General features: G+C 41.2%; 1 protein-coding gene across 1 annotated transcript in view; it reads left to right on the top strand.

Moving 5' to 3' along the window:
• Positions 1 to 26,663, top strand: part of ME3 (malic enzyme 3) — a 202,653-nt gene that overhangs the window by 99,531 nt on the left and 76,459 nt on the right. The window contains exons 5-7 of the mRNA XM_030200152.1: positions 491 to 566; positions 14,929 to 15,090; positions 20,007 to 20,110. Coding sequence (XP_030056012.1) covers positions 491 to 566; positions 14,929 to 15,090; positions 20,007 to 20,110 — 342 coding nt within the window. The remainder of the gene's footprint in view (positions 1 to 490; positions 567 to 14,928; positions 15,091 to 20,006; positions 20,111 to 26,663) is intronic.

Here is a 26,663-nt window from a genome sequence, read left to right as displayed (position 1 = left end):
TGACGCTGAAACTTAGGGAAATTCAAAATGTAGGTTTAAGCACCTACAGTTATTATCATGTTGTTCAAACTGTTGATCAGCGTGTGTTCCTGGATTATTTTAAAGTTTTCTTTTAGTATCCTGATCCAAATGTTTAGACATTTGCTTCAAATTCACTTCATATAACAGAAAAGGCTTAATTCTTCATCCAGGAGTATTCAGATCAGATCAGTTATTGAGATTGTACACAGATGGCTGTATTTAACATATTAATGGCCTTCTTAAGACAAATTTTGGAAACGGAACAAATTTGGATTTGCTGTGACAGGTTGTGTAGATGTGTGCAGTAGGGGCCTTTTGGTTTCTTATTCTTACACGGCAGAATGTAACAAAATACACAAGGCTGTGAAGGCTTTCCAAGCCATGGTATTGTTTTTGTTTCTTGAAAGAAAATAAATATAAAGAGGGTTTACTCTAATTTTATACGATGCTTTTTTTCCCCCCCCTCCAGAGGACTGTTCATCACCATTCATGACAAAGGGCATATTGCTACAATGCTGAACTCCTGGCCAGAAGAAAATATAAAGGTGTGTTAATTCTTTGAGCATGAAAATTTAGGAATGACTTTTCCTCACTGGAAATAATCCCAAAGAGGTTTTACAGTAATTTGCTTGGTGCTAATTATTTACTGTATCTTGGTGAAAAATGTTACTCCTCAAATTAATGTATGAGCACATCCAAACCCAATGTTTTTGTTTTAATATAGTAATTTATTCAGAGGAGTGAGGCTGAATAATTATTCCTGAATAATTTACTATATTACAACAACAATTAAAAGATATATTAGTTTTGGATGTGCTCACACACTAATTTGAGGAGTAACGTATAATCTGGATTGATTTGGATCTTTTACTCCTGTCCCATGCTTAATTTGGTCAAAAATGTCACATACATTACATATTAACCTGTTTTCATAATGTGTTTAAATATTATTACAGGAGCTTAATAGCAATTGGATAAAGTAATATTTGAGCAACCAGTGATTAAACCTCTGAGGAGTATTCATAAATGTCATTGCTTATCTACGCTACACCAGTCTAGATAAGTGGGTATGTTCCTCTTCCAACAGATGGGGCCAGAGGGAAAAAAGCTCAGAGCTGACTTCATTCCCCTTATAATGGACTAGTGCTACCCTCAGCTCTTCAGTATTTTTGTGGTTCCAGTAGATGATGCAGACATGTAGCCTGGTGCTCCAACTATGAGTTGTCTACTTCTGAGAAAGCTGTAGCTCTAGATTCCTGGTGGAGCATAGACCAAGTCTGGGAGACATTGCAGGCAACCGCTCTTTGGGTCAAATTTCTCTCCCCCTTGGAAACAGTTGGGGTCCGAGTTCCTGCACCACTAGGTCCAGTAACAGGTGGCGCCTGGTAGTTTTTCACCCTTGGTGGATCCGACAGCAGGAGCTACTAATAGCATAGTATCCTCCCCGCTCTTCTATAATGCTTTGTCTCATTTGAGGTTGGTAAGGGGGTCTGAAGTGATTACACTCCCTCCCTCCTTTTTTTTTCACTTATTTTGTTTGCAGTGTGTCAGGGGGAATAAGGGAGGTGACACGCTACATGTAAGCCATGGCAGTTCAGTGTGTTAGCTGCTGCATTTGGTTTGGCTTGGGAGCAAGCCGAGACCAAGTAGGCAGTTGCAGTATGTGGCAATTTTAGCACCCCGCCAGAAGTGAAGCTACAGGAATTCCACGTATTGATCTGTGGCCTATATGGTACACATGGAATAAGACATTGTCAGCCCTTCTGTATTGGGGGATCTCCAGCAGTCATTTTATTGCTGCTTCACATTGAAGATTCTGAACTGAATCATGTTGGGTTCTTTATGAGCCTCTTTCCCTCTGATATACAAATGGGTACGTTTATGAATGCTACATATCTACCCTCGGGCATTGTAGAGCCTGCACAGCTCCAGTTCTCTACTGACTTCATATTTCAACAGGCAACCTCACGTGTATGTCAGAGCTTTTTTCTCCTCCCCCTCCTTCCTAGACAGTGGAGCAATGGCAGCACAACCCACAGAACTAGCACATGAAGCTTCCAGAAGTGCTTTTAAGGCCAGGTTAGGCTTCTGGTGCATGAAAATATCCCTGTAGCCTGAATTTAAAAAAAGAGGAGAGAGAAAAATATTCTGTGTGTCTTCTGGCAACATCTTCTAATTCCACTTTGAGCACTTCCAAGCTCAAATCTGTGTTCCTGCATGGAAGGGACCACAGGTTGACTTCGACAGTGTTTAGGGTTCTAGAGCAATAAGGGTCTTAAAACGTCTCTCTCGCTAAGACTTGATCTCTGGATAGCTCTTCGAGGAGCTAATGTGGATTTACAGTGAAGCCGGTTGGGGTTTTACTATGGTCTCCTAAGGAAGCCCTCGCCAAGCCATGAAGTGCCATTAAGCAAGTTCCCTTTGACTCATAAGCTGCGTAAAGTCATTTATATTGTGTGCGTAATGGAGGGGATGTTGAGTCCCCACCATTGATTATTGATTGAGAGACTTGCTTAGTATACTTTGAAGCAATCACGTGTATGTGTTAAGTGGACCAGTTGGAGTGTAATCCAATATTAACTGGAGTGCAGTGGACAATTATTTCATTGAATTAATAGCATTTACACATATATGGTGGAAATACTTGTTGCATTGTGTATAATAATGGTCAATATGTGATATCATTTATAAGTATCAAGGTGTGTAAGGCTTGAGTGAGTGAGTTCCTAGGTTCCAATGGTGTTTAGAGTTGTATGGGTTTGTAGCACTATTTAAACAAATAAATGATATAATTATTAATTTTAAAATAATATAGAGTACTTTGGTTGATGTAATTTGTGTATATTGTATTCTGGTCTAAAGCGATATTCCCCAGAACAAGTGGGGTAGCTCTTCGATAGGCCATGAGAGATAGTAATTTAGTAGGGGGATCCTATATTCTTGGATGGTCATGCCTTCCTCCCCCACCCCACCTACCACCACCACCACCACAAAGTGCTTCCTGCTTCTTCTGATAGCTGGAGATAAGACCTCCAGAGGCTGAGGTGCCTGGATATAGCCTTAAGGTGGCCAGCTCCGAGGGTTTTTATATTCTCTTCTGGTGAACAGAAGGATATAATATTGGGTTACCTGGGGGAGGGGGGGGAGCGTTAAATCTTGTAAAATCATAATCGGAGGGCAGAACAACATTCAGGGACATCCAAGATAGAAGGATTTGAGTCTATGTGTAAACAATATTTCTTATGTCTCTAATCTCTCGTCCTCTTTCTCTGGGCTGCTATTGCTATATGCAGTAGCTCTGCGATTGAATCCTTCTGCACTGGGTTCAGCCTCTCCTAGATGAAGCTATGGTGAAGGTAAAGTTAACAGTATACAGAAGAAGAAGGTCTCAACCATCCAATGTGGAAAGTGCTGCTGGAGCTATTTTGGTTGGATTATTCATATTACCTGATTGGAGCTAGTTCAAGACGGGGCTACAGTGTTTACAGCCATGTTTCTCAGAAATTCCCACGCAGAGGTGCAGGCATGCAAATCAAAAACTTGTGCATAGAAATGTAAAAAAACAAAGGTAGATAAAGACCATATGGCCTATCCAGTCTGCCCATCCAAGCCATGTACTCTCCCTTCATTTGCTTAGAGATCTCATGTACTAGTTCCTAGTTTTTTTTTTTTTATTCAATTACAGTTTTCATGTCTACCACCTCCACTGGGAGGCCATTCAACAAATTCGCCACCCTTTCCATGAAGAAGTATTTCCTCACGTTACTTCTGATTCTATCCCCTTTCATTTTCAACCTATGCCCCCCTCTTTCGAGAGCTTCATTTCAATTGAAAGAGATTCATCTCTTTTGCATTTATGCCACATAGATATTTAAACATCTCTATTAGAATTTCCTCACGCCACTAATAACCTTTGTTATCTCCAGACTTGCACACTGAATTACCCCTCCACCATTCCTCTAGCTTCACCAAGTCCTTCCTCCTGTTATCCACTCCATCAGGGGTGTCTACCCTACTGCAGATTATGGTATCATCTGCAAAGAGTCAAACCTTACCAGACAGGCCTTCATCAATATCGCTTAAAAAAAAATGTTAAAACATAGTAAAATGACAGCAGATAAAGACCTGTATGGTCCATCCAGTCTGCCCAACAAGATAAACTCATTTTGCGTGGTATGTGATACTTTATATGTATACCCGAGTTTGATTTGTCTTTGCCTTTCTCAGGGCACAGACCATAGAAGTCTGCCCAGTACTGTTCTTGTACTAAGTTCTGAAGCTAACATCGAAGCCCCTTAAAATTTACACTCCAGCCCATCCCTATCCAGTCACGATCAGGGCGTAGACCATAGAAGTCTGCCCAGCTCCCGTTTTGTTTCCAATTACCGGCGTCGCCACCCAATCTCTGCTAAGATTCCTTCTAAACAGGATTCCTTTGTGTTTATCCCACGCATGTTTGAATTCCATTACCATTTTCATCTCCACCACCTCCCGCGGGAGGGCATTCCACATGTCCACCACCCTCTCCGTGAAAAAATACTTCCTGACATTAGTCCTGAGTCTGCCCCCCTTCAACCTCAATTCATGTCCTCTAGTTCTACCGCCTTCCCATCTCCGGAAAAGGTTCATTTGCGGATTAATACCTTTCAAATATTTGAACGTCTGTATCATATCACCCCTGTTTCTCCTTTCCTCCAAGGTATACATGTTCAGGTCAGCAAGTCTCTCTCTCCTCGTATGGTTTGCAACGCAAATCCCATACCATTTTTGTAACTTTTCTTAAAGGAACCAGTCCAAGAACTGAACCTTGCCGCACACCACTGGTAACATCCTTTTCCTCAGAATGAGCTCCATTTACCACTACCCTCTGTCACCTTCTACTCAACCAGTTCCTAACCCTGTCACTCACTTTAGGGCCCATATCGAGGGCACTCAGTTTATTTATTAGTTGTCTATGCAGAACCGTGTCAAAGGCTATGCTAAAATCTAAATACACCGCATCTAGTGCTCTCCCTTGATCCAACTCTCTGGTCACCTAGTCAAAGAAATTATTCAGATTTGTCTGACAAGACGTGCCTCTAGTGCAGTTATGTTACCCCATGTGCTGTAATCCATTGAATTCCAAAAACTTTACTATTGTCGGTTTTAAAAGCATAATTACAAATACAAAAAATCCTTTTATACTGCATATACCTTTTAAAGCTCAAAGTGGTTAACAATAAGAAACCAGACATTCCTGGGAATTACAAAATAAATTGATTTCAAAACTATTTTGTTGACATCTGAAATAGAAGCTTCTCAGATTCTCGAGGCAGATATCATGCATAGTCCAGGAGTTCCCTCATCCTTGAGCGTACTGGGAGCATTTAATGCAGTCCACCCTGGGAGGTGTGAACTGAGCTGCTTTGAGAAACACTGCTTCATTGGAGTCACTGGATGCTGGCTTAAGGCCTAGGAGTGACCATGGGAATCTCTCTAGGGAAGTTTAGGGTGCTAGTCAAGCTGCTTCTGTACCAGTGACTACTTCCAAGGTCACTATTGTGGTTTCTTTAGTGATTAGTGAAGATTGTCATTGTCATGTTGGAGTCTGTATGGTCTGCTATTGTTTCTTTAGTGTCCTCTTGTTGTTTTAATCACTGACTTTCTTGCCAAAGTTCAGTTGCATAATTCTCAGCTTTAGTGGTGTATTCAGCAATTGGATAGTCTGGAGACAGCTGTGACTAATCTGTCTTCAGTTTAGTTGGGCTTGGTCCAGAATAAACTGGTGTTACATAGGAAATTGGAAAATTTGGACAATGTGGCCCTCAGTTTGAACTTGCTGATTCTAAATTTTTTAGTGCTTTCCACATAAATAAGATTTCACATTTCAATCACCACTTCTAAACTCTTTAAAACTTATTCAAGAGAAATAATTGAAATCCCTGATGAGGCAATTCCTCCTTTTAGAAAGTTTTATTTGCCTTTTAAACAACCTTCATCTGGAATTCCTGTTAGTACTGTTCAGATATTTCTTCTGCTGCTCTGGCTCCAGATGTGAATCTAAACTTGACTGATATTAAAGACAGTGGTGGAAATTGTGACTCAAAGATCTACTTTACTGGTTTTGTTTGTTTTTCTTTCTGATCAGGATAATGTATTGCATTTATGTTCTCAGAAAAGATCTTTGTTTACGGGCCAAAAGATTGGCTCTTTACATAAGTACATAAGTATTGCCATACTGGGACAGACCGAAGGTCCTTTAAGTCCAGTATCCTGTTTCCAACAGTGGCCAATCAGATCACAAGTACCTGGCAAGATCCCAAAACAGTACAATACATTTTATGCTTCTTATTCTAGAAACTAGTAAAAAAGCCCCGTTTCTGATGCAAATGAAACAGGGGCTAGCAAGGTTTTCTTCAGAGTGTGCATGTGGGTGTGGGTGTGTCCCTGCCTTCTGCCCTTTCTCCCTTCCCCTCTGCTCTCCGTCCCCCCTCCCCCCAGTCCTTCAGTGTTAAGTTTCCTGCTGTGCTGTGTTTGTTTGTGTTACAGAGAGAGTGAAGGCGTCTGCCCTCTCTCCCCTCCTTCCTCCAGTCCTTCACTGTTACAAAGAGAGCGATTTCGTGCTGTGCTGTGTTTTCCTTCACTGTGTTACAGAGAGAGCGAGGGCGGGGCAGACACTCATGAGGAAACCGGATATCTCTGCAGCTTCACACTTCCGGCTGGAGGCTTCATTAGAACGTTGGTGCTGCCTTTTATATATAGAGATTATATATAGAGATAAGCAGTGGATTTTCCTCAAGTCTATTTTAATAATGGTCTGTGGACTTCTCCTTTAGGAAGTCAGCCAAACCTTTTTTAAACCCTGCTAAGCTAACCACTTTTACTACATTCTGTGGCAACGAATTCCAGAGTTTAATTACACGTTGAGTAAAGAAATATTTCTCTGATTTGTTTTAAATTTACTACTTTGTAGCTTTATTGGGTGCCCCCTAATCCTAGTATTTTTGGAAAGAGTAAACAAGCGATTCATGTCTACCCATTCCACTCCACTCATTTTATAGACCTCTATCATACCTCCCCTGAGCCATCTTTTCTCTAAGCTGAAGAGCCCTAGCCACTTTAGCCTTTCCACATTGGGAAGTTTTCCCATCCCCTTTATCATTTTCATTGCCCTTCTGTGTACCTGTATCTTTTTTGAGGTGCGGTGACTAGATGTCTCATTGATCACACAAGAATGCAAGAAATTCCTGGCTTTAGAATTGGAAGAATTGGCATTGGGTGCTATATTTATCCTGCAATATCATTGTAAGTGTTTGGTTTGGGTTTATTTGATGGACAGGATTTGCTTAGGTTTTATGTATGTTTTCTGTTGATTGTTCCCTGCTTCAGTGTGATAGGGGCTCTCTCCTTGTTTGTGGATATCATTTCTTGATTCTGAGATGTCATTTGACATCCTGTGTTTTCTGCTGTACAACATTGTACTTGGATATTTGCAAATTAATAGCTTAATTAAAAAAAAATGTACATTAGTAAGAAAATGGCATTTCTAATTTCTCATTTGACTGATCAACACAAGTCTTTCTATCAGTCTCCAGGAATCCCTTTCAGTTAGACCATTAGATGATCATAGGGGTACAAAGGGCACTCAAGGCCAACAAGGCCATAACAGACAGTCCAAATGAATTCTCTGCTTTGATCTTTACCGAAGATGATGAAAGAAGTGGTATTTAATGGTGACAGTTTGGAAAAAGTGAAACAAATATAAGTGAAACCTGGAATTTTTTTTTGTTACATTTGTACCCCGCGCTTTCCCACTCATGGCAGGCTCAATGTGGCTTACATGGGGCAATGGAGGGTTAAGTGACTTGCCCAGAGTCACAAGGAGCTGCCTGTGCTGGGAATTGAACTCAGTTCCTCAGTTCCCCAGGACCAAAGTCCACCACCCTAACCACTAGGCTACTCCTCCACTTTGAAAAACAGTTTAAGGCTTATACCTGTGTACTTTCACCTAAGACTGCTCATATATTGTCTCAAGAATAGGCCAAATTGACACACCAAAGAACAATAAATCAACTGAACTAGTTGCCATTCATCCCAGATTACTGAGAAACTGAGAAATAAAGCTACAGATCTACTATTAGTAAGCTGTAACTTGTTAAAGTCAACTGTGAGAGCCTAACAATGGAGGGTAGCCAGTGTAATGCCAATTTTTAAAAACGTTTATGGGGTGGCCCAGGAAACTTCAGACTGGTAAGCCTGACAACAGTGCTGAGCAAAATGATAGAAACCAATATAAAGAATAAAAATACTTTCAAAATACTGCGGCATGGCTAACATTGGGCAAATCACGCTTTGATCATGCTCACCCTTTTCGCTATATTCTACACTGGCTTCCCATTAAAGACCTTCATGCCTTCAAAATTTGTTCATTGACACACAAGATAATATATGGGGAAGCCCATGACTATATGCTAGATTTGATTCATCTACCATCCCGAAATGCTTCAGTGTCTGCTCGATCCTTCCTCAATTTATATTATCCAAGTTACAAGAATGTTAAATATAAATTGGTCTTTGCATCGACCTTCTCCTACGTCAGCCCGAAATCCTAGAATGTTCTACCACGACAGCTGAAAGAAACTGATGACCACCAGCTCTTCAAGAAATCCTTAAAGACCTTTTTATTCCAGAAAGCTTACCCCACTGCCAATACTTAGTCCTAACCTTCCTCATATTTACTGAACCCGCCAGCCCACCTGTCCACCAATTGCACCAACCTCGTCATGCTCCCTTGTCTTACCCTCATGTTCTTACCCCTCCCTTTGATTTCTTGAAGCTGTACCCACCCTGAATTGTAACGTTTTGTAATGTTGTAAGCCACATTGAGTCCGCTCTTTTGAGATAATGTGGGGTATAAATGTACCAAAAATAAATAGATAAATAAACATTATAATGAACACAGACATGGTTTAATTGTAAAAGGCCAACAGGGATTTAGCCAAGGGAAGTCTTTCCTCAACTGCTACTTTTTTTTTGGAAGGCGTGAATAAAGATATGGATGGGGGGGGGGGGGGGAGCCAATTGATATAGTGCGTCTGGATACAAAAACTTAGAGTGTGAGCCCTCTAAGGACAGACGAAGTATCTACCTATAATGTGTGAAGCGCTGAGTACATCTAATAGCACTATAGAAATGATTAGTAGTAGTAGTGGATTGTCAATGAGAGACACCTGAGGAAATTACCTCCTATCCCATGGCTTTTTAATGTCCTTGGGTGGACTGAGAACTGACTAAACTATAGAAAATAGAATACGATTAAATGGCTAATTTTCTGAAAGGAGGATCATGAGTAGTGAAGTACCATTGTACTTGGACCACTGCTATTTGGCAAATGCAGTGCATCTTTTCTAGCAAAAAAGGTGCCAGTACTCAAATGCTAGGCCACCCTTCAAGGGTGGGGTGATCACTGAGGGATCCACCCCACAATAGCCAGGCCCCCTGCAACCAGTCACAGAACCTATGACAAGGCAGAATTGGTGTGTAGAGCCTGAGCTCTTTCAAAATCCACTGCACTTAACCACTAAGCTACTCCTCCACTCAAGTGAGAACACAAGCACACAACAAGAGTAGGCTTTCCCAGCTGTAATTGATGAGTATAGGAAAGACACAACTGTAGGGTCCTTTCAAAAAATGCAAGTGATTAATCAAATTTAACAGGCAGCAGTAGAATGTTTGGTTTCCTTTAACCATTTATCAGCCAGTTCACTTGCTATATGTATGAGCAGCTGAATGGGATAAAAAGCCATACATACTTTTACTTACGAGCACATGCACTTTTGGTGGTTGTTCTTGTCCCTTGACCCACAGGCTGGAAGCTTGCATACATTTAATCTGCCGGAGGAGGGCAGTTCTCAACTCAGCAATTTTAGCCATGACTTTTAAAATTGCTTTCACAGTGTCTGGGTGAGAAGTGTTTTTTTGCCATATACAGAAATCTGGATACTGAGGTTTCATTATTACCTAGTTCTACCACCTGTTTGACATTGAGCAAGTTATGTGACTTTTGTGTGCTCAAACTTGTCTTTCAGTAAGTTCTTTTACACAGGGATATATCTTGCTGTGTACATTAACCATACTATAAAAAAAAAAAGCAAACAAACTAATCCTACTATTTTACTATAACAGTTTTTCTATTATGGGCCATAGCATAATTCTGCAAGTTCAGACAAAAGTGACAACTCTCTTCCCTGTGTAAGGAACCTAGAAAGACTTTCCAAGCTCTTTGGGCCATATTGATTCAGTTAAAGAATTTATGGGCTTAGAACATTCATAAATAACAGTGTATTGAATACCAAAACAGGATGATACACTGTCACATTGTTCTGCCGTATCACCTTGAATCATCTGAAATGTGCTGACAATACAAGGGCGCCCATCTTCCGACACAAATCGGGAGATGGGCGTCCTTCTCTCAAGGGTGGCCAAATCGGCAAAATCGAAAGCCGATTTTTTTGACACCCTCACCTGCTTTCCATCAAGGGGATGACCAAAGTTCACGGGGGCGTGTCGGCAGGGTAGCGAAGGCGTGACTGGGGCGTGATTAGGAGATGGGCGTACTCAGCCGATAATCGAAAAAAGAAGGGCGTCCCCAACGAGCATTTGGCCAACTTGGTCCATTTTTTTTCATGACCAAGCCGTGAAAAGATGGCCGAACTGAGCAGATGACCACTGGAAGGAATCAAAGATGACCTCCCCTTACTCCCCCAGTGGTCACTAACCCCCTCCCACCATAAAAAAAAGGTTAAAAATACTTTTTTGGCAGCCTCTATGCTAGCCTCAAATGCCATACTTTGGTCCATCACAGCAGTGTACAGGTCCCTGGAGCAGTTGTAGTGGGTGTAGTGTACTTCAGGCAGGCAGACCTGGGGGGGGGGGGGATTGGGGGGCTCAGCACCCAAGGTAAGGGAGCTATGCACCTAGGAGCAATTTGTGAAGTCCACTGCAGTGCCCCCTAGGGTGCCCAGTTGCTGTCCTGGCATGTGAGGGGGGCCAGTGCACTACGAATGCTAGCTCCTTCCATGACCAAATGACTTGGATTTGGCCGTTTTTCAGATGGACGTCTTTGGTTTCTATTATCGGCGAAAACCGAGGTCGGCCATCTCTAAGGGCGGCCATCTCTAAGGTCAACCTAAATGGCAAGATTTGGGCGTTCCCCACCCCTCCGAAGGGACACCACCTTGTAAGTGGTGGAGGGGCTTCCGTGTTTCAATGACTCAGAGGGCTATGCTGAAGGGTTACCCATATCAGACAGGCCTCTGAGGAGAAACCAGACAAAGAGTGTCCCAAACTGGAGGATCCAAGATGGTGTCAAGGGAGGATGTACGTTAGTTGAGTTCCCGTTTTACACCAGAATACCTGAAGAAGTAGGCGCGCTCCCCAGAAAATGGGGAAGAAGAAAGGCAAAGCCGTGGTGTTGTCCTCCTCGAACACGGCTGGGGTTCCCACCACTTCTCAGTCTACTTTGGAGAGATTCGGGGTCATAACGTCGGGGATATCGGTTCCTGCTTCGGGGAACAGCAAGGCTTTATTGCCGAATCTCAGTGGAGAGGGAGTGACTTTGAATCCCCCTGTTGGCATGACCTCTCCAAGACCCGGAAACAGTAACGCTTCGCTATGGAGGTCGACAGTGGAAACGCCCGAAGTGGGTTAGGATTTTCACGCGATCCAAGGAGGTCCTGGCGCAGCATTGACTCCGGATAATAAACCAACTGGGGGATTGGAAAGTGAGCTCTTCCCCCCAAAGATATCTGGAGCAGTTTCTGTGGAGAAATTGGACCTGGTGAAGCCAAACAATGTCACAATGGACGCACTATGGGAAGTGCTGCAGAGTGTGAATAACTCTCTACTTCAGATGTCAAATATTTTTTAGGAATAAATATGTGATTATATCAGTACTTATCTAACAAAGTGGAAGTCCAAGATAAAAAAATAAAGACTTTGATTTCGGAAATGGTTTCTCTACTAAAATCAGTTAATCTGGTAATGAAGGACAATTATGTTTCTTGTAAAAAATTGGAACTTCTGGAGAACCAATTAAGGAAAAATAACTTGAGAAAGATACATTTTCCTAAAATACCCTGTATATAGAGTTATATTATTAGTGACTTTTGCCTTTGATTTAGATAGGAACAATGTTTTGAAATTGTATTTCCGACATATGGCTGATAGTTTTTTTTGGATTCAAAGATAAATATATTTCCTGACATATCAGGGGAATCGCAGACTAGGAGGTGTGAACTCTTGGCTTTTAAGCCAAGAATCATTGCCCTAGGTGGGACCTTCCTAGAGCGATTCCCTTGTAAGTGTTTTATTTCCTGATTACTTATTTGTTGAACCCAGGAAATTATAAGAGTTTGTGGAGTTAAAAGAACAGATGAAGAACCCTCTGCAGCAACTTCCTTTAAGTTACCACTGTACCGGCTGCAATTACCGATTAACCTTCCTCCCTCAGAAAATATGAATTGTAAGATTAACCATTCTGTGTTTTTCTTATTTTCTTTGAGATTGTTTTCATGATCTTGGATCCCCCAATTGTGGACTAACAAAGATGATATTTTTCCTTAATGTTTGTTTTAATTGATATTTTCTCTTTTCTTTCCCATTTATGTATTGGACATAAATGTAATATAAAATGAATAAATAAAATAATTAAAAAAAAGATTTGGGCGTCCCCGACCATATTATCGAAACAAAAGATGGCTGCCCCTCTTGTTTCGATAATACGGTCGGGGACGCCCCTTTACGGGGCCGTGCTTAGAGATGGGCACCCCTGTTCGATTATGCCCCTCTTAGTCTCCATTAGTCTAAAATGTCTGTTGTTGTTGTTTGTCTCTGTCCCCCGGATATATGTTCTCCAAAGCATTAACTTTATGGATGTACTTGTGACCTGAATTGGCCACTGTTGGAAGCAGGATACTTGGCTAGATGGACCATTGGTCTGACCCAGTACGGCTAGTCTTATGTTCTTATATGACTGATTTCAGCTGGACCATCCAGGGACATCAGAACCAGAGACTGAAAAGTGGAAGCAGTAACAACAATCTATTGTGTGAAAGAGCTGTGATGTAGTTCAAGAAACTAAAATTTATATTCAGCTTGGTGTATATTGTAAGGAGGAGGAGAAGCCTGTTCTTAAATCAGTTTGACTCCACTTCTATGCTATGGACATCCACTGTAGCAGCAGCAGGGTTTTAAAAACTGAGGAATTTTGAATTGTTGCAGGAAACTAAATTGTCTGTACTGCAGCTGAGAATTCAGTTAGGTACTTACTTTATGAATGTTCTTCTCTGTTTTTAATGTGCACATTATTAGTGTTGCTAGGACTTAATTTGCCTGTTTCCAAGTGAACTTCATTGTTCTAATTGCGTATTAGATTGCTGTCGGCCATTGTACTAATGTAATATTAATACAGTGTAAACGTTGTTTGTCAAGTTATGTATTTACTCGACCATGGGTGAATCATATCATACAGGCAATTAATAAATCATAATTTATAAACAAATGCATAGATAATATATAATAATTGTAGATAATTCATATTCTGGTCCAGTGCATGGTTTCAGAATCTGCCAGGAATCCATGGTTAGGCTATAATTTTCAGTGTTAAGTTATTACATCTTCTGTGTACACTTTGTTTTCTGGTATGCACAGAAAGAAGTGAAAGCCTGGCTCTTCTCCCAATTAATAGGGTGTCTGACTATGAGGCATATTTTCAAAGCACTTTGGGAGGCTAAGTTCCATAGGTTTCAATGGAACTTTGGGAGGCTAAGTGCTTTGAAAATATGCCTCTATGTATTCATTCTGCACCTGGATTAGCTTGCTTCACACACTGTAGATAGTTCCTTATCTCTTGCTTAAATATACAACAATCTTGCCTTGAGTTTAACTAACTATCAAATTATCCCAGCTCACTCTGTACCACACATCTTGTTCCTATCATATATCTGCTCTTGGTCCCTCAGCTATATGGTAATTGTAGAAATTCGTTAGCATTATATCTGTTAGTTGAATGTTTTAATGCATGCTTATTAGGTGTATGATTAGTATTATGCCTAACATTGTATTATATCTCAGGTATTTGAATTCCAGTGCTGTTAAATGTGTATATTTTTGATACTGTTTCACGGTAGTTCTATTATTAGGTTTCAGTTTACTGTTTTCAAGTTTACCTTATTCATTGTATTTATGTTTATTGTTGGTTATTTTACTGTTGTTATGCTATTAACAAAATTATAAGTTTTATATGTTAAACTGTGCCTACACCACCTTCAGTGAATCTCTTTATAAAGGCTGTTAATAAATCCCAACACATGGAACAAAGCTGGTGTGATCCCCCTTGTTAAGAAAAGTGTTAGCAGTTTTTAATTGTTGAAGAAATAACTCCTTGGCCCTTCCAATGTATTTGCTCCTTCAGTATCAGTGTGATTGGTGCCAATTTGTTTTTAAATGGTCCCCATAAGGCTGCAAGATCTCAGTAACTCACACACGTACCCGGTGTAGTTACAGGATCATTCTCGGGTGGGGAGTACGGTATTCAGCATGTCCTTGCCTTGTCTCTGTATACAAACCAGCACACATTAGCTCTGTGAGCATAACTGGAGGAGGAAGTCTGATCGTGACTGTTGAATTGAATTATCAAAATCGGGGTAGATCACAAGGGCCTGTCCCCTGAGTCTTAAGTACCTAATGTCTGTATATCCTTTATTAAAATAATTGTTTTTAGATTATGTGCAAAAATAAGACATTTACTAGCTTACAATTTTCAAATATCCAAAAATCCTAAATGCTAGTAGGTATTGTGTTGAGATTTTAATGTGTATTACTAAAACTGTTTCAAATTTAAAGAGTCATTATTTTGTTTATGTCTAGGCAATAGTGGTAACTGATGGAGAGCGCATTCTTGGCCTTGGAGATTTAGGAAGTTACGGAATGGGGATTCCGGTAGGCAAGCTTGCCCTCTACACAGCGTGTGGAGGAGTTCACCCACAGCAGTGCCTCCCTGTACTCCTGGATGTTGGTACAGACAATGAGGTAATACCATGCATTTGGTTTAAATAAGCAATCTTTTGGTCACGTGCATTGTGCTGATCTTGCAATCATAAAGTACCAGCTCACAAATTTTGGAAATGCTCATGGGTGGCAGAGAATATTTGGCAGCAGCTGGGACTTGGGTTTCAGCTGAGGAGCAGCAGAAACTTGTTGCCAGAAATGTCTAGCCACTGGAGTCCACCATTCAACAAATTCACATCAATAATAAATTATATTTTGTTATGTTTTCCTTTAAATTGATCATAGAACCATAGTACAAACCTTATTTTTGTGAGTTTTATAATAAAATGATGACAAGTAAATATTGGAACAAAAAAATAATAATGCTATGAGGCACCCTACTCGTCTGGTATGGAGGCAGCTTTCAAACTGGTGCAAAGTCTGCAGGTACATTTGACTTAACAGACTTTGTACCATATTTCCAAAGAATGTATGCCAGGGGCGTAGCCAGACCTCGCTGTGGAAGGGAGCCAGAGCCCGAGGTGGGGGCAATTTTGGTCTTCCGCCCTGCCCTGTCCACCGCCCTGACTCTCCCCACTCACTACTGCAGCAAATACCTTTGCTGGTGGGGGTCCCCAACCCCCCCCCCCCCCCCCCCCCATCTGAAGCCTTCTCCAGTGCCGGTCTCCAGCGTTGCCTGCCCTGCTCTCTCTCTTCCCCCGCCAGCAAAACCTGGGGCCCAGGCCCCCGTGGCCCCACGTAGCTACGCCACTGATGTATTCACATATGTTGTTGCATGCAGTATCCATAGACCTTTGCATCTGCTTTTTAAGCAGGTAGAATTTCTATGGAAAGTGCATATAAATTTTAAACTATTATCTGTTTTCTGATCAGGCCCAAAACATGCCCTCAGGAATGCCTTCCCAAAATGTGGCTAAAATTGTGTGCATTATGGAACCTAAAATGTGCTTTAAGCTGTACTATGGAAGGCAATTTTCAAATAATTTGCAAGCAGAAATGGCTTTGAAAATTGCTGTCTATGGGACTGATATTTAAAGGATTTATGCTCATACCTTTGAGAGCTGGGCTCCTAAATTGACCTCTTTGAAGATTTACTGGGGCTGAGTGCCCAAATTGTATTCAGAATTTCATTATGCTCAGTCCTGTGATGGCAGCTTGAGAGGATGTGTCTGACTCTGCTCCTGAATCCCCAGTTTTTCACCAGGCAGTATATCTTAATTCAGGGCAAAACCCAGAGTGGGACCACCTGTATAATTCTGTTGTTAATTAAATTCAGTGGGAAGAAGTCCTCACAGTCAGAGTTGGGAGTCACAAAAAGCACCAAACTGGCTCAGCAACAAACAGTGATGAAATATATTACCTCCCAAGATCATAAGAACATAAGAGTAGCCATAATGGGTCAGACCAATGGTCCATCTAGCCCAGTATCCTGTTTCCAAACAGTGGCCAAAGCCAGGTCACAAGTACCTGACAGAAACCCAATTAGTAGCAACATTCCATGCTACCAATCCCAGGGCAAGCAGTTGCTTCCCCATTTATTTCTCGATAGCAAACTATGGACTTTTCCTCCTGGAACTTGTCCAAACCTTTTTTAAACCCAGATACTGTAACCGCTGTTACCACATTCTCCGTCAAAGAGTTCCAGAGCTTAACTATCCATTGAGTGAAAAAGTATTTCCTCCTATTTGTTTTAAAAGTATTTCCATGTACCTTCCTTGAGTATCCCCTAGTTTTTGTGCTTTTGGGGCCTTGATGGTGAGGATCCCTGTGACCCCAGATTCAAATGCACCTGGTTTGCCACAATCTGAATCCACTTCCAAAGCAACAATGTTCATCTTGCTTTTCAAAATCCTGATAGGAACTCACTAATTAATGAGAAATTGAACTGCATCCAATCTGATCTGAGAATAGTGCATGGGAGTTGCAGGATGTGATGAGCTTCATGGAGACAGCAGAGCAATGAATTTCCTCAGTAGAGGATGAGTTGCATATTTTGAAGCAGGAATCGGGCACTTGCAGGGCCCATATACCAGCAACGTTTGGTAAGGGAAATTCAATCCCGCAGAAACAATTCCCAGTTAGTTGGGATCCCTGAGGGCACTGAATCAGAAAGGCTGGAGTAGTTTGCTGAAAAACACTAAGTAACCTTTCTTTTATTCTCCCCCGCCAAGTGACCTGGTTATTGAAAGAGCGCACCTGTCCCGATTTGTAAAACACCAGGCAAAGTAACCACTCAAGGTTTTTCTGATCCAGTTTTTCAGTTATAGAAATAAAGTGCTTATTTTGTAAAGGGTGCTAAAATCAGGGGATAAGTACAAGAATAATAACGGTATCCTGTTCCAGAACTTTAGCATGGATATAGATAAGCTGTACCAGCAGTACAGAGAGGTGAAACAGCAGTGTTTTTGAAAATAAAATGCTATAATATATGATAATCTGGTTTGGCTCCATGTACAGTGGAAAGGGGAACTGCTCACTTTTATATTGCCTAAAGAAACACAGAAATTTCTGGACTTATTTCCCAGAGGAATTGCCTTTTGGGGAGGGAGAAAAAAAAGGAACAGGAGCAATAAACAGAGAAAAAGGCACCAAAACAAGGGTATAAGAACAAGTGGTGAAGTTAAAGTAGGCATCTGTAAGCAACCATGACTGAAGAAGATTAGGGATGCAGGTGAGCACTAAGTAAGGTTTTGGGTGCATAGACTTCGTTTGACAGATTTCCATGATCATCTGGGGGGAATGAAGAAGGGCGCCCATCTTTTGACACAAATCGGGAGATGGGCGTCCTCCCAGGGTTGCCAAAATCAGCATATCGAAAGCCGATTTTGGGTGTCCCCAACTGCTTTCCTTCGCGGGGACGACCAAAGTTCCCGGGGGCATGTTGGAGGCGTAGCAAAGGCGGGCGTGCCTAACACATGGCCATCCTTGCCCCTTAATGGAAAAAAGAAGGGCGTCCCTGATGAGCACTTGGCCGACTTTACTTGGTCCCTTCTTTTCTTATGACCAAGCCTCAAAAAGGTGCCTGAACTGACCAGATGACCACCGGAGGGAATCGGGGAGGACCTCCCCTTACTCCCCCAATGGTCACTAACCCCCTCCCGTCCTCAAAAAACAACATTAAAAATATTTTGTGCCAGCCTCTATCCCAGCCTCAAATGTCATACTCAGGCCCCTCGCAGCCGTATGCATGTCCCTGGAGCAGTTTTAGTGGGTGCAGTTCAGGCAGGCGGACCCAGGCCTGTCCCCCCTCCCCTACCTGCTGAACTTGTGGTGGTAAATGTGAGCCCTTCAAAACCCACCAGAAACCCACTGTACCCACATCTAGGTGCCCCCCTTCACCCGTAAGGGCTGTGGTAGTGGTGTACAGTTGTGGGTTTTGGGGGGCTCAGCACACACGGTAAGGGAGCTATGCACTTAAATCAAACTCAAACTCCAACAGTGCCAGCATTTCGCGGTTTCCTTGCTGCTGCATCAGGGATACTCATAAAGATGCTGCTCACAAACCTTCATAGCAAAACAATTTATACATTAATCAGTATCTTTCAAATTTTGGGCTCGCATTTAAAACATACATACAAATCTTACCCACAAGTGTTCAACAAATCATGCTGCTAAACAAAACCAAAAAGATGGTGGCTGGTTTTAAATAGATGCTATCGAAAATCAACAAGGGACAGTCAAGCATGGGATAGTCAAGTGTCCTTTAGTAACCAATTGAAATAGAAGGTCCAGGGAAAGGTATCTGACCAGGACATTTTTGAATGCCAATCTGGCTGGCTTGGAGACTTGAGTTCAGAGACAACGCAAACTGAAGGGGGAATGATATCATAGCTGGGCAAGTGGGTCTGATAAGAAAATAGCCCAAAGAAAGGGAATAAGGTTCAATGAGTGGGTATAGGTAACAACTGGTTTTCTTTGCTGATTTCTATTTGTTCATATTTTATGACAACCTGCTGAACTGATAAGTGTTGATTTTTAAATACTGGCCAAAATATGTTGTATCACAAAAAAACAGATTTTTTTAAACAGTTCCCTCATTGTGGTTAAAAGGAGAAAAATACATAATAGTGTTAATTATTAATGTTAAAATTACAGGGTACAGAATATTAAACAGTATGGACAATTACCAGATTCTGGTGCAGTTTTATATTATTCCTGGTCACAGCATATAAGGCCGTGCCCCCGGCATTATTAGCTGGTGTTCTGCAGAGAACAGCCATTTGCTTCGTGCACTATCAGGTCTGCAAAGATCAAGAGAAACGGGGTGATGAAACTGGAGCATACAGAACACAGCAAACTACTCCATTATCTAATCCATTCCCTCCCACTCCTGTCATTTCCCAGAGTCTTAGCAGAGGCTAAGAAAGGTGCCTGTTCTTAGTACTTTCAAATACCTGCAGAAAAGAGCATCAAAGTATTTGAACAATCAAACCATCTTTAAGTCCATAAACGGAGATCACAGTACGATGAAAGATGTGATGAAAGGTCATCTGAAGAGTTGGTTGGGAAGTGTTGGTTCCTTCTACATTGTATATCTTTTCACAAAAAGTAACATAGTAAATGACGGCAGATAAAGACCTGAATGGTCCATCCAGTCTGCCCAACAAGATAAACTCATTTTACATGAGTTTAAACTCGGATATACTTTATATGTATATCTGAGTTTGATTTGTCCCTGCCTTTCTCAGTAGCATGAACATTTATGCAATGAGCATGTACATTTTGTATACAGTTCTTACTACGTCTGCTGACACATAGTTTAGGATCCACGTGCAATTTTGGCCTCTAAATGTGGAATAAAAAATCTATGCAAAACATTTGCGACAAGTATTTGAATTATGCACGTTTCTGAAATATTACCTCGTAGAGAACGTTTATTTATCCTGTTTTGATGAAAAGTTCAATATAAATCCTGAGTATGATTATTTCTTGTCCAGAATCTCCTTAATGATCCACTGTACATTGGACTGAAGCACAGGCGAGTTCGCGGCAGAGAATATGATGAGCTGATTGATGAGTTTATGGAAGCAGTAACCAACAAGTAAGATTTATGCAATATGCAAAGTTTGTTTGTACCATAGAACAACAGTATATCAAGAATCTAATAAACATAAACATTTGAAATTGGCCCCATAGACTTTCACATTATTATTATTTAATGTATAGTGATAAATACTGAGGAGGTAATCCTATAACTGAGTGCATACTTTTCCTGTTAAGGTACCAATGAATTCTCAAACCAAAAGTATGTGTATACTTCAGTTTTCAAAATTACTCCAAGGTATTCATGTACCATGCTTTTCTGCATTCACCACTTCACGACTTCATCCTATTCTGATAGTCATCTTTCGATAACTTTGTTCAGCTCTTTTTCTCCTCATCCATGATCTTGTTGTAACACCAATTGTATCTGTCTCCTGGAATGGCGATGCCATAACAGGTTTCTGTAAGCCAAATTGAGCCTGCAAATAGGTGGGAAAATGTGGGATACAAATGCAATAAATAAATAATTCTATGTCAGTAATATCACCCATGTATGAGAACAGATCTCTTGGTGTCCTTAGAAAACACATGTTGCAGGTAAGCAACTCTGCTCTACTTGCGTGAAGGTCAAATAGCATCTTCCTTCTGTTACATCAACTATTTTGTTCTACAAATTATAGTGCTGTTTACGCAAACTCCTCCACTCAGTGTGTATACTGTATTTTATTACCCTATTGACTGGAAATGAATTCTAAACTGAACCCTTTTTGTGTACTGTTCACACAGTGTAAATGTATCATGGCAAAAAATGCAGACCACCACCTATATGTTGCAATAATGTACACTCTTTGTGAGAAGACAGGTTGGGCCCTCTGGAAAAAAAAATTGAACGGTAGACGTGGAATGTAAGCAACCCTTTTGAAAACAAAGCTAGTTTACTTTAAAAGGCTGTGATCTTTTGGGGGTATGAATATGCATTTCTGGTCTTTTTATTAAGCTTTATCTTGGCTCATTCTGTGATTCATCATTAGCCAAAGCTAAATTGTCATCATATGCTCGTGATTAATCTTGTTGCCTTTCTGTTGTTTGTCTGAAAAGTCTTGAAAGCCTATAAACTTTTGGTCTGCGTGATTAATCTGATAAAAATGGTTTTATAGGAAGAATGCCTGTGGTTTCTAAAACGGAAGCTTTTTAATTGAAAAGGTTAATTGCGGTATAAAAGTTGTCAGTCTTGAAGCCACACCTGAAAACCTCCGAGGCAACTGCTGTTTTTCAATGAAAAGGAATGTGTTTTAACACAAAGGGGAAAGACCTTATTAAAGAGCCGTGGCTCTGTCCCCTGACAAATTCAGAATAAATGTTTATATCAAGGAATAACTGTACTCTGCTCACTTGCTGTGGGGTTGATAATAATCATGGAATAATAAATTCCTGGGGAGGGAGGAAGAACATTCCAAGTTTGAGGCTTTTTCATTTTGGATTAACTACCTTGTTTAGAGAAAATCTTCTCTTTGTCTTAATGATTTAAGTGAGGACGTGGGAACCTCCTTCGTTTTTTATTTTTTGTAATAGGACTGTACTATATTTGAGCTTTTATTCTGTTTCTGCTTTTGGGTAATTATATGGAAAGTTTCCTGTACAGAGATTAGATCATGGACATGGATGAAGTAACTGCTTATAAAGTCTAAGAGGCCCTTTTACTAAGTCGCGTAAGCGTCTACGCGAGCCAAAAATGGAGTTACCGCCTGGCTCCCGCGTGGCTGTTGTGGCAATTTCAGTTTTCTTGCACGTTCCGATATGCACATCTGAAAAATAATTTTTATTATCGGCCGTATGTATCGAACACGCGCCAAATGGCATTTCACGCACGTAGGTCATTACCGCCCAGTTACCGTGTGAGATTGTACTGCTAGGTCAATGGCTGGCGGTAAGGTCTCAGACCCAAAATGGACGCGCGGTGATTTTCATTTTGCCGCACATCCATTTCGGCAAAAAGTTTTTTAAAAGGGGCTTTTTTTACAGGCGTGCTGAAAAATGGATCGGCCCGTGCCCAAAACCCATGCCTATACTACCACAAGTCATTGTTCAGTGGGCCTTTGTAAAAGGACCCCTAAGTGCTTTAAAAATGAGCCCTAAGTAGTGTAGTGTTAAACAGCATTTGGTCAATTGCTGTGTGTCTGAAATGGAGTAGTGATTATTCTGGCAAGGGTGCACTTGCAACAGCTCATGAATAAAGATATGGCTGGTTTAGAATTTTTACGCTGGCTTCCTAATGTGGAGAGCCAAGGGAGGAGATTTTGATTTTATAAACCATAAGAAATGAATTTAGAAGGGAAACATGTCTGTCTTCCACCACCTTACTGTCAAGTTGGCTTGAGAAGGGGGGATAGAGAGCCAATTGGGTGCTTCTGCATTCTCTCACAGTTCTTTCCTATGGTGGTATTGGATTTTCACCTTAACCAATCACTCACCCTTCCAATATTTTTCTTTAGGCCACACACCCACAACAGTGAGCATGTTGTATACACCATGTATTGTATATTAGGCATTGCCTTCTATTTGGAGTGGACTTCAGCCCTAACGTTCTTCCAGCTCTTTCTTTTGATCCCAGTAAACCTTAGGACTTCTGCCACCAAACGTACATTTTTTCCAATTGGCTACAGACTTCATCTCTTTCACTTACGCCCAAGCAAGCTTGACTTTAAAGATCATGTCAAGATCATGTCAGTGTAAGAGCTGTAGCTGTAGTCCACTGGATGTCCACATCTGTGGAGGAGATTTGCAGAACTGCAACATCAAGCCATATGTTCACATCTTATTTGGAAAGGGATTCTGGACTCAACAGTAGATTTGGCCAGTCTATTCTCCAGGATGTCTGAGATTTAGAAGCCAACTCTGTTCCCCCCTAGGGTCTTTTTTTCTTTTCTTTTATTTCAGGTTAACTTTATTAAAATAGCCTGAAACTGGAAAAAGTTGTTTGCCACCAAAATCCAGTTGCTTTTTTCATAGGTTTCCTCTTTTTTTCTATTGAAGATAGCCTGCAACAAGGGAGTCCCATTTATGTATTTATTTTATTTGTGGATCCAAAAAAAGTCCTCTCACAAATGGTGTTTCCTAAACAAGGTCTTTATTCAAATCGATTTGAATAAAGACCTTGTTTAGGAAACACCATTTGTGAGAGGACTTTTTTGGATCCACTGATCGTTTGTTTGTCTTTCGTTTCTCCTGTGAAGAGATCACCTTCTGTTGGTGTTGGCTTTATTTTATTTGTTACATATGTATCCCACATTTTCCCACCCATTTATGAGAACTTGCAATCCTGTTTGTTCTCAGAGAAAGCCAAGTTATTTACCTATTGTAGGTGTTCTCCATAGATGGTAAGATAAAGGTCCTCACATACTCTCCCACCTCCCCTATGAGTTGTCTTCTAAACTAGGCTATTAAAAGGACTGAGGGGGTCCTGCACAACAATATGACATGGGGAAATCACTTGCAAGCATGGTAATGCCTTGTAAAGGCTTCCAGAAAGTTTCCCTAACCCGTGGGTTCCCAAACCTGACCTGGGAGAACTCCAGCCAGTCAGGTTTTCCAGATATCTACAATAACTATGCATGAGATAGATTTGCATACCAAGGAGGCATTGTATTCAAATTGATCTCATGAATATTCATTGTGGATATCCTGAAAACCTGACTGGAGTCCTGGATTAACCATTAAGCAAGCTTAAGCACGTGCTTTGGGCACCAACAGAAGGGGGCACCACAGAGTTTTTTTCCCTATCTATCATGCCTTAACTCTTTTACTGCTGTCTGCCTCACCCATTATCCAACATGAATTGCAGTGTGATTCAAGTCATTATAAATATATATATGATGTTTTGTTTCATACAATAATGATATTTCTGAGCATTTATTCAGACTTGACGTCTTTTCAGTTAGGCAGTGGAAGGGCCAGGGGGCACCATTGTTTTGCTGTGCTTAGGGTATCAGTTGGACTTAATCTGGCCCTGCCTGATAGGCTGGGGCTCAGCTGCAATGCCAACTTGTTTTCCTGTCTTTATCTGTTGGAATCCACATTTGTTACCACATTATCCACTTAGGGAAGAAAGCACGTTCTTGAAATTTGCGTATTTCTGGGTAGCGTTATCATCTTGGAACTAGTGGAACTGGAAGAGGCAAAGATTGCAGTAGGGTTTTGGTGGAGCGCTCCCATATGAAGAACAAAATGTTATTCAGAAAGAGGCAACACTGGTCTGGAGGGATCTTTACCCTGTAGTCTGCTGGAATAGGAAGTACTGCTGTGGATGGAGTTCTGTTCTCAGGTTGTAAGAGGTGGGATGAGGTAGCATGGATGAATGGACTGGAGAGAGAAAAGAGTAGAGATAGAAAAGCTGAAAATGCAAATTTTAGAGTGGGGGAAAAAGAAAATGGGTAAAGAGACTGTGGAGGGAGGGAAACAGTTTGTAAATGGAGTGGTTGCAGAGGGACAGGAAGTGAGGAAAAAGTGTATGGAGGGAGAGATTTATGGACAAGAGGAAAGCAAAGCAGGGTAAGTATTGCTTTTGGTACCCCCTTCACATTTGGGCTCATGTGCTTGCAGCCTGACTCAAAAGGGCATCAGAGTGCTTCCCAAGTCACCTCATTTGCCCACCCCTTTGGACAGCTCTTGGAAAGGATTTGAGAATGTTCTGGGCATGATACAGAGAAAGAAAGATTGAGGAAGATGAGAAAGGAGAGTTGGGAGATGTGTATGGAAAAGGCAACAGAAATAGGTGAGGGAAAGTTCTTTATGGAAAGGAGGTAAGGCAAAAAGAATAAAATCATCAAGAGTTAGAGTAGATGATAGGAAAAAATCTAATCATTGTTACAAGATTTTGTCAATTCTTTCCCCACACAGGTCTTTGCTCAGATGTGTAACTGGAAATTGCATAATGAGGCAGTTTGCTTTGGGAGCTGGGCATGCTGACTATTGGTTAGCAGTGGTTCCCACTTCAGACAAGGCCAACAGGTCACTTTTTCAGAATATCCCTAATGAATATGCATGAAATATTTGCATACGTACTGCCTCCATTGTATGCAGATATCTTTCATGCATATTCTTTAGAGATATCCTTAGAACCTGACCTGTTGGTGGCCCTTGAGCACTAGAAGTGGGAGCCATTGGGTTAGGGTATCAGTGGCAACAAAGGACTGCAGGAAGGAATCAAATTGAGTAATGAGGGAAAAATGGTAACGGGTGAAGGTAGTCCACTGTACGCCAATACCAAGTTGCAAACGACTTATGGGAGCTAGCACTTGCGTGGTGACAGATTGTTAGTGGGGTGGTTTGTCATTGCCTTCCACAGTCATCTTAACCCCCCCCCACACACACACACACCTCTCCCCCCCCCAAAAAAAAAAAATCTAATTTACTGATAAAAATAGATAAAAATAGATGGATGGCTGAGTTGGCCAGAAACTGTCTACCTAACAAATCCCAGATGCAGTAGACTGTGGGACAGTGAATCTAAGCAGTTTTTGTAGATGAGCCTGCCAACCATGTTCTTCACAAGACAGTGGAAAGAGGAAAAGAATATTAATTTGTGGTCTGAGAAAGGCAATTACCCAGTCATATATTTTAAAATGTGGTGAACCAAACACTTTGTTGAGGATCAGATATTACAGTTCTACTCTAATAATTCTGGGCATAGTTTTGCTCTATTATAAAAGTTATGTAACCCACTTTAAAGTTGTAAAATTAGCTTTTATGATTTGCATAAGTTAGGGATGCAAAATATAAAATGTACCTTGGCAGTGCTACCATATTTATAACTCCTATTTTACTCTCCATGGTAAGATTTAGCTGCATCCATGTGATAAGTTTAAATTGATTTATTTTGTAAACATTTATCTAGTTTTCTTCTATCTGGATGTTCCAAAGTATACTCCTACAAAATTATATCCCCCCCACCGCCACCCTACCCCCCCCCCCCCCCAAAAAAAAAAAAAAAGAACTCTTGAAGAGGATGAGTTGTATTTTTTTGGAAGGGGGCACTCTTTTTTTTTTTCTCTCTCTCTCTCGGTCCTCAAACAGCCATTTTCTGCAGTATACCGTTCTATGCTTTTCTCCTCCTATAATGAAACTGTGAGAGAGAATTATGGAGAACAAGATAAGGAACCTGATAAAGATCAGTGAAACCTAATTCATATTCTCTTAAGGAATATCAACAACAAACATGATGACTTATGCAAAGAAGATCCTGTTGAATGTGACTGCTAATTAGCAAGTTAAATTGGAACCTCTTTAGAGACAAATAGGATACAAGTGGCAACTGTCCAGGGGCCAGGATGTTTTGTTCATTTAGTACCAAGCATAGGGTAGACAGACGTGTGTCAGGGTTGCCAGATTGAAAAAAGTTTCCCCGCCCAAAACCTGCACAAAGTTAAATCCCGCCCCCGATGTCATCAACCCCGCCTCTGATGTCATTAACCCCGCCCCCAACGTAGCCGCCAGCGTCACTAACCCCGCCCCTGATGTAGTCGCCGACATCACTAGCCCCGCCCCCAACGTCATTAAACCTGCCTCTGCGGGGCTTCTATTGGACCAAATTGGACCAATAGAAGCCCCAGAAA

Source organism: Microcaecilia unicolor, chromosome 4 (genome assembly GCF_901765095.1).
Source record: "Microcaecilia unicolor chromosome 4, aMicUni1.1, whole genome shotgun sequence".
Classification (NCBI taxonomy): Eukaryota; Metazoa; Chordata; class Amphibia; order Gymnophiona; family Siphonopidae; genus Microcaecilia; species Microcaecilia unicolor.
The sequence above is the reverse complement of the archived record's forward strand: the minus strand, read 5'-3'. Positions and strand labels throughout refer to the sequence as shown.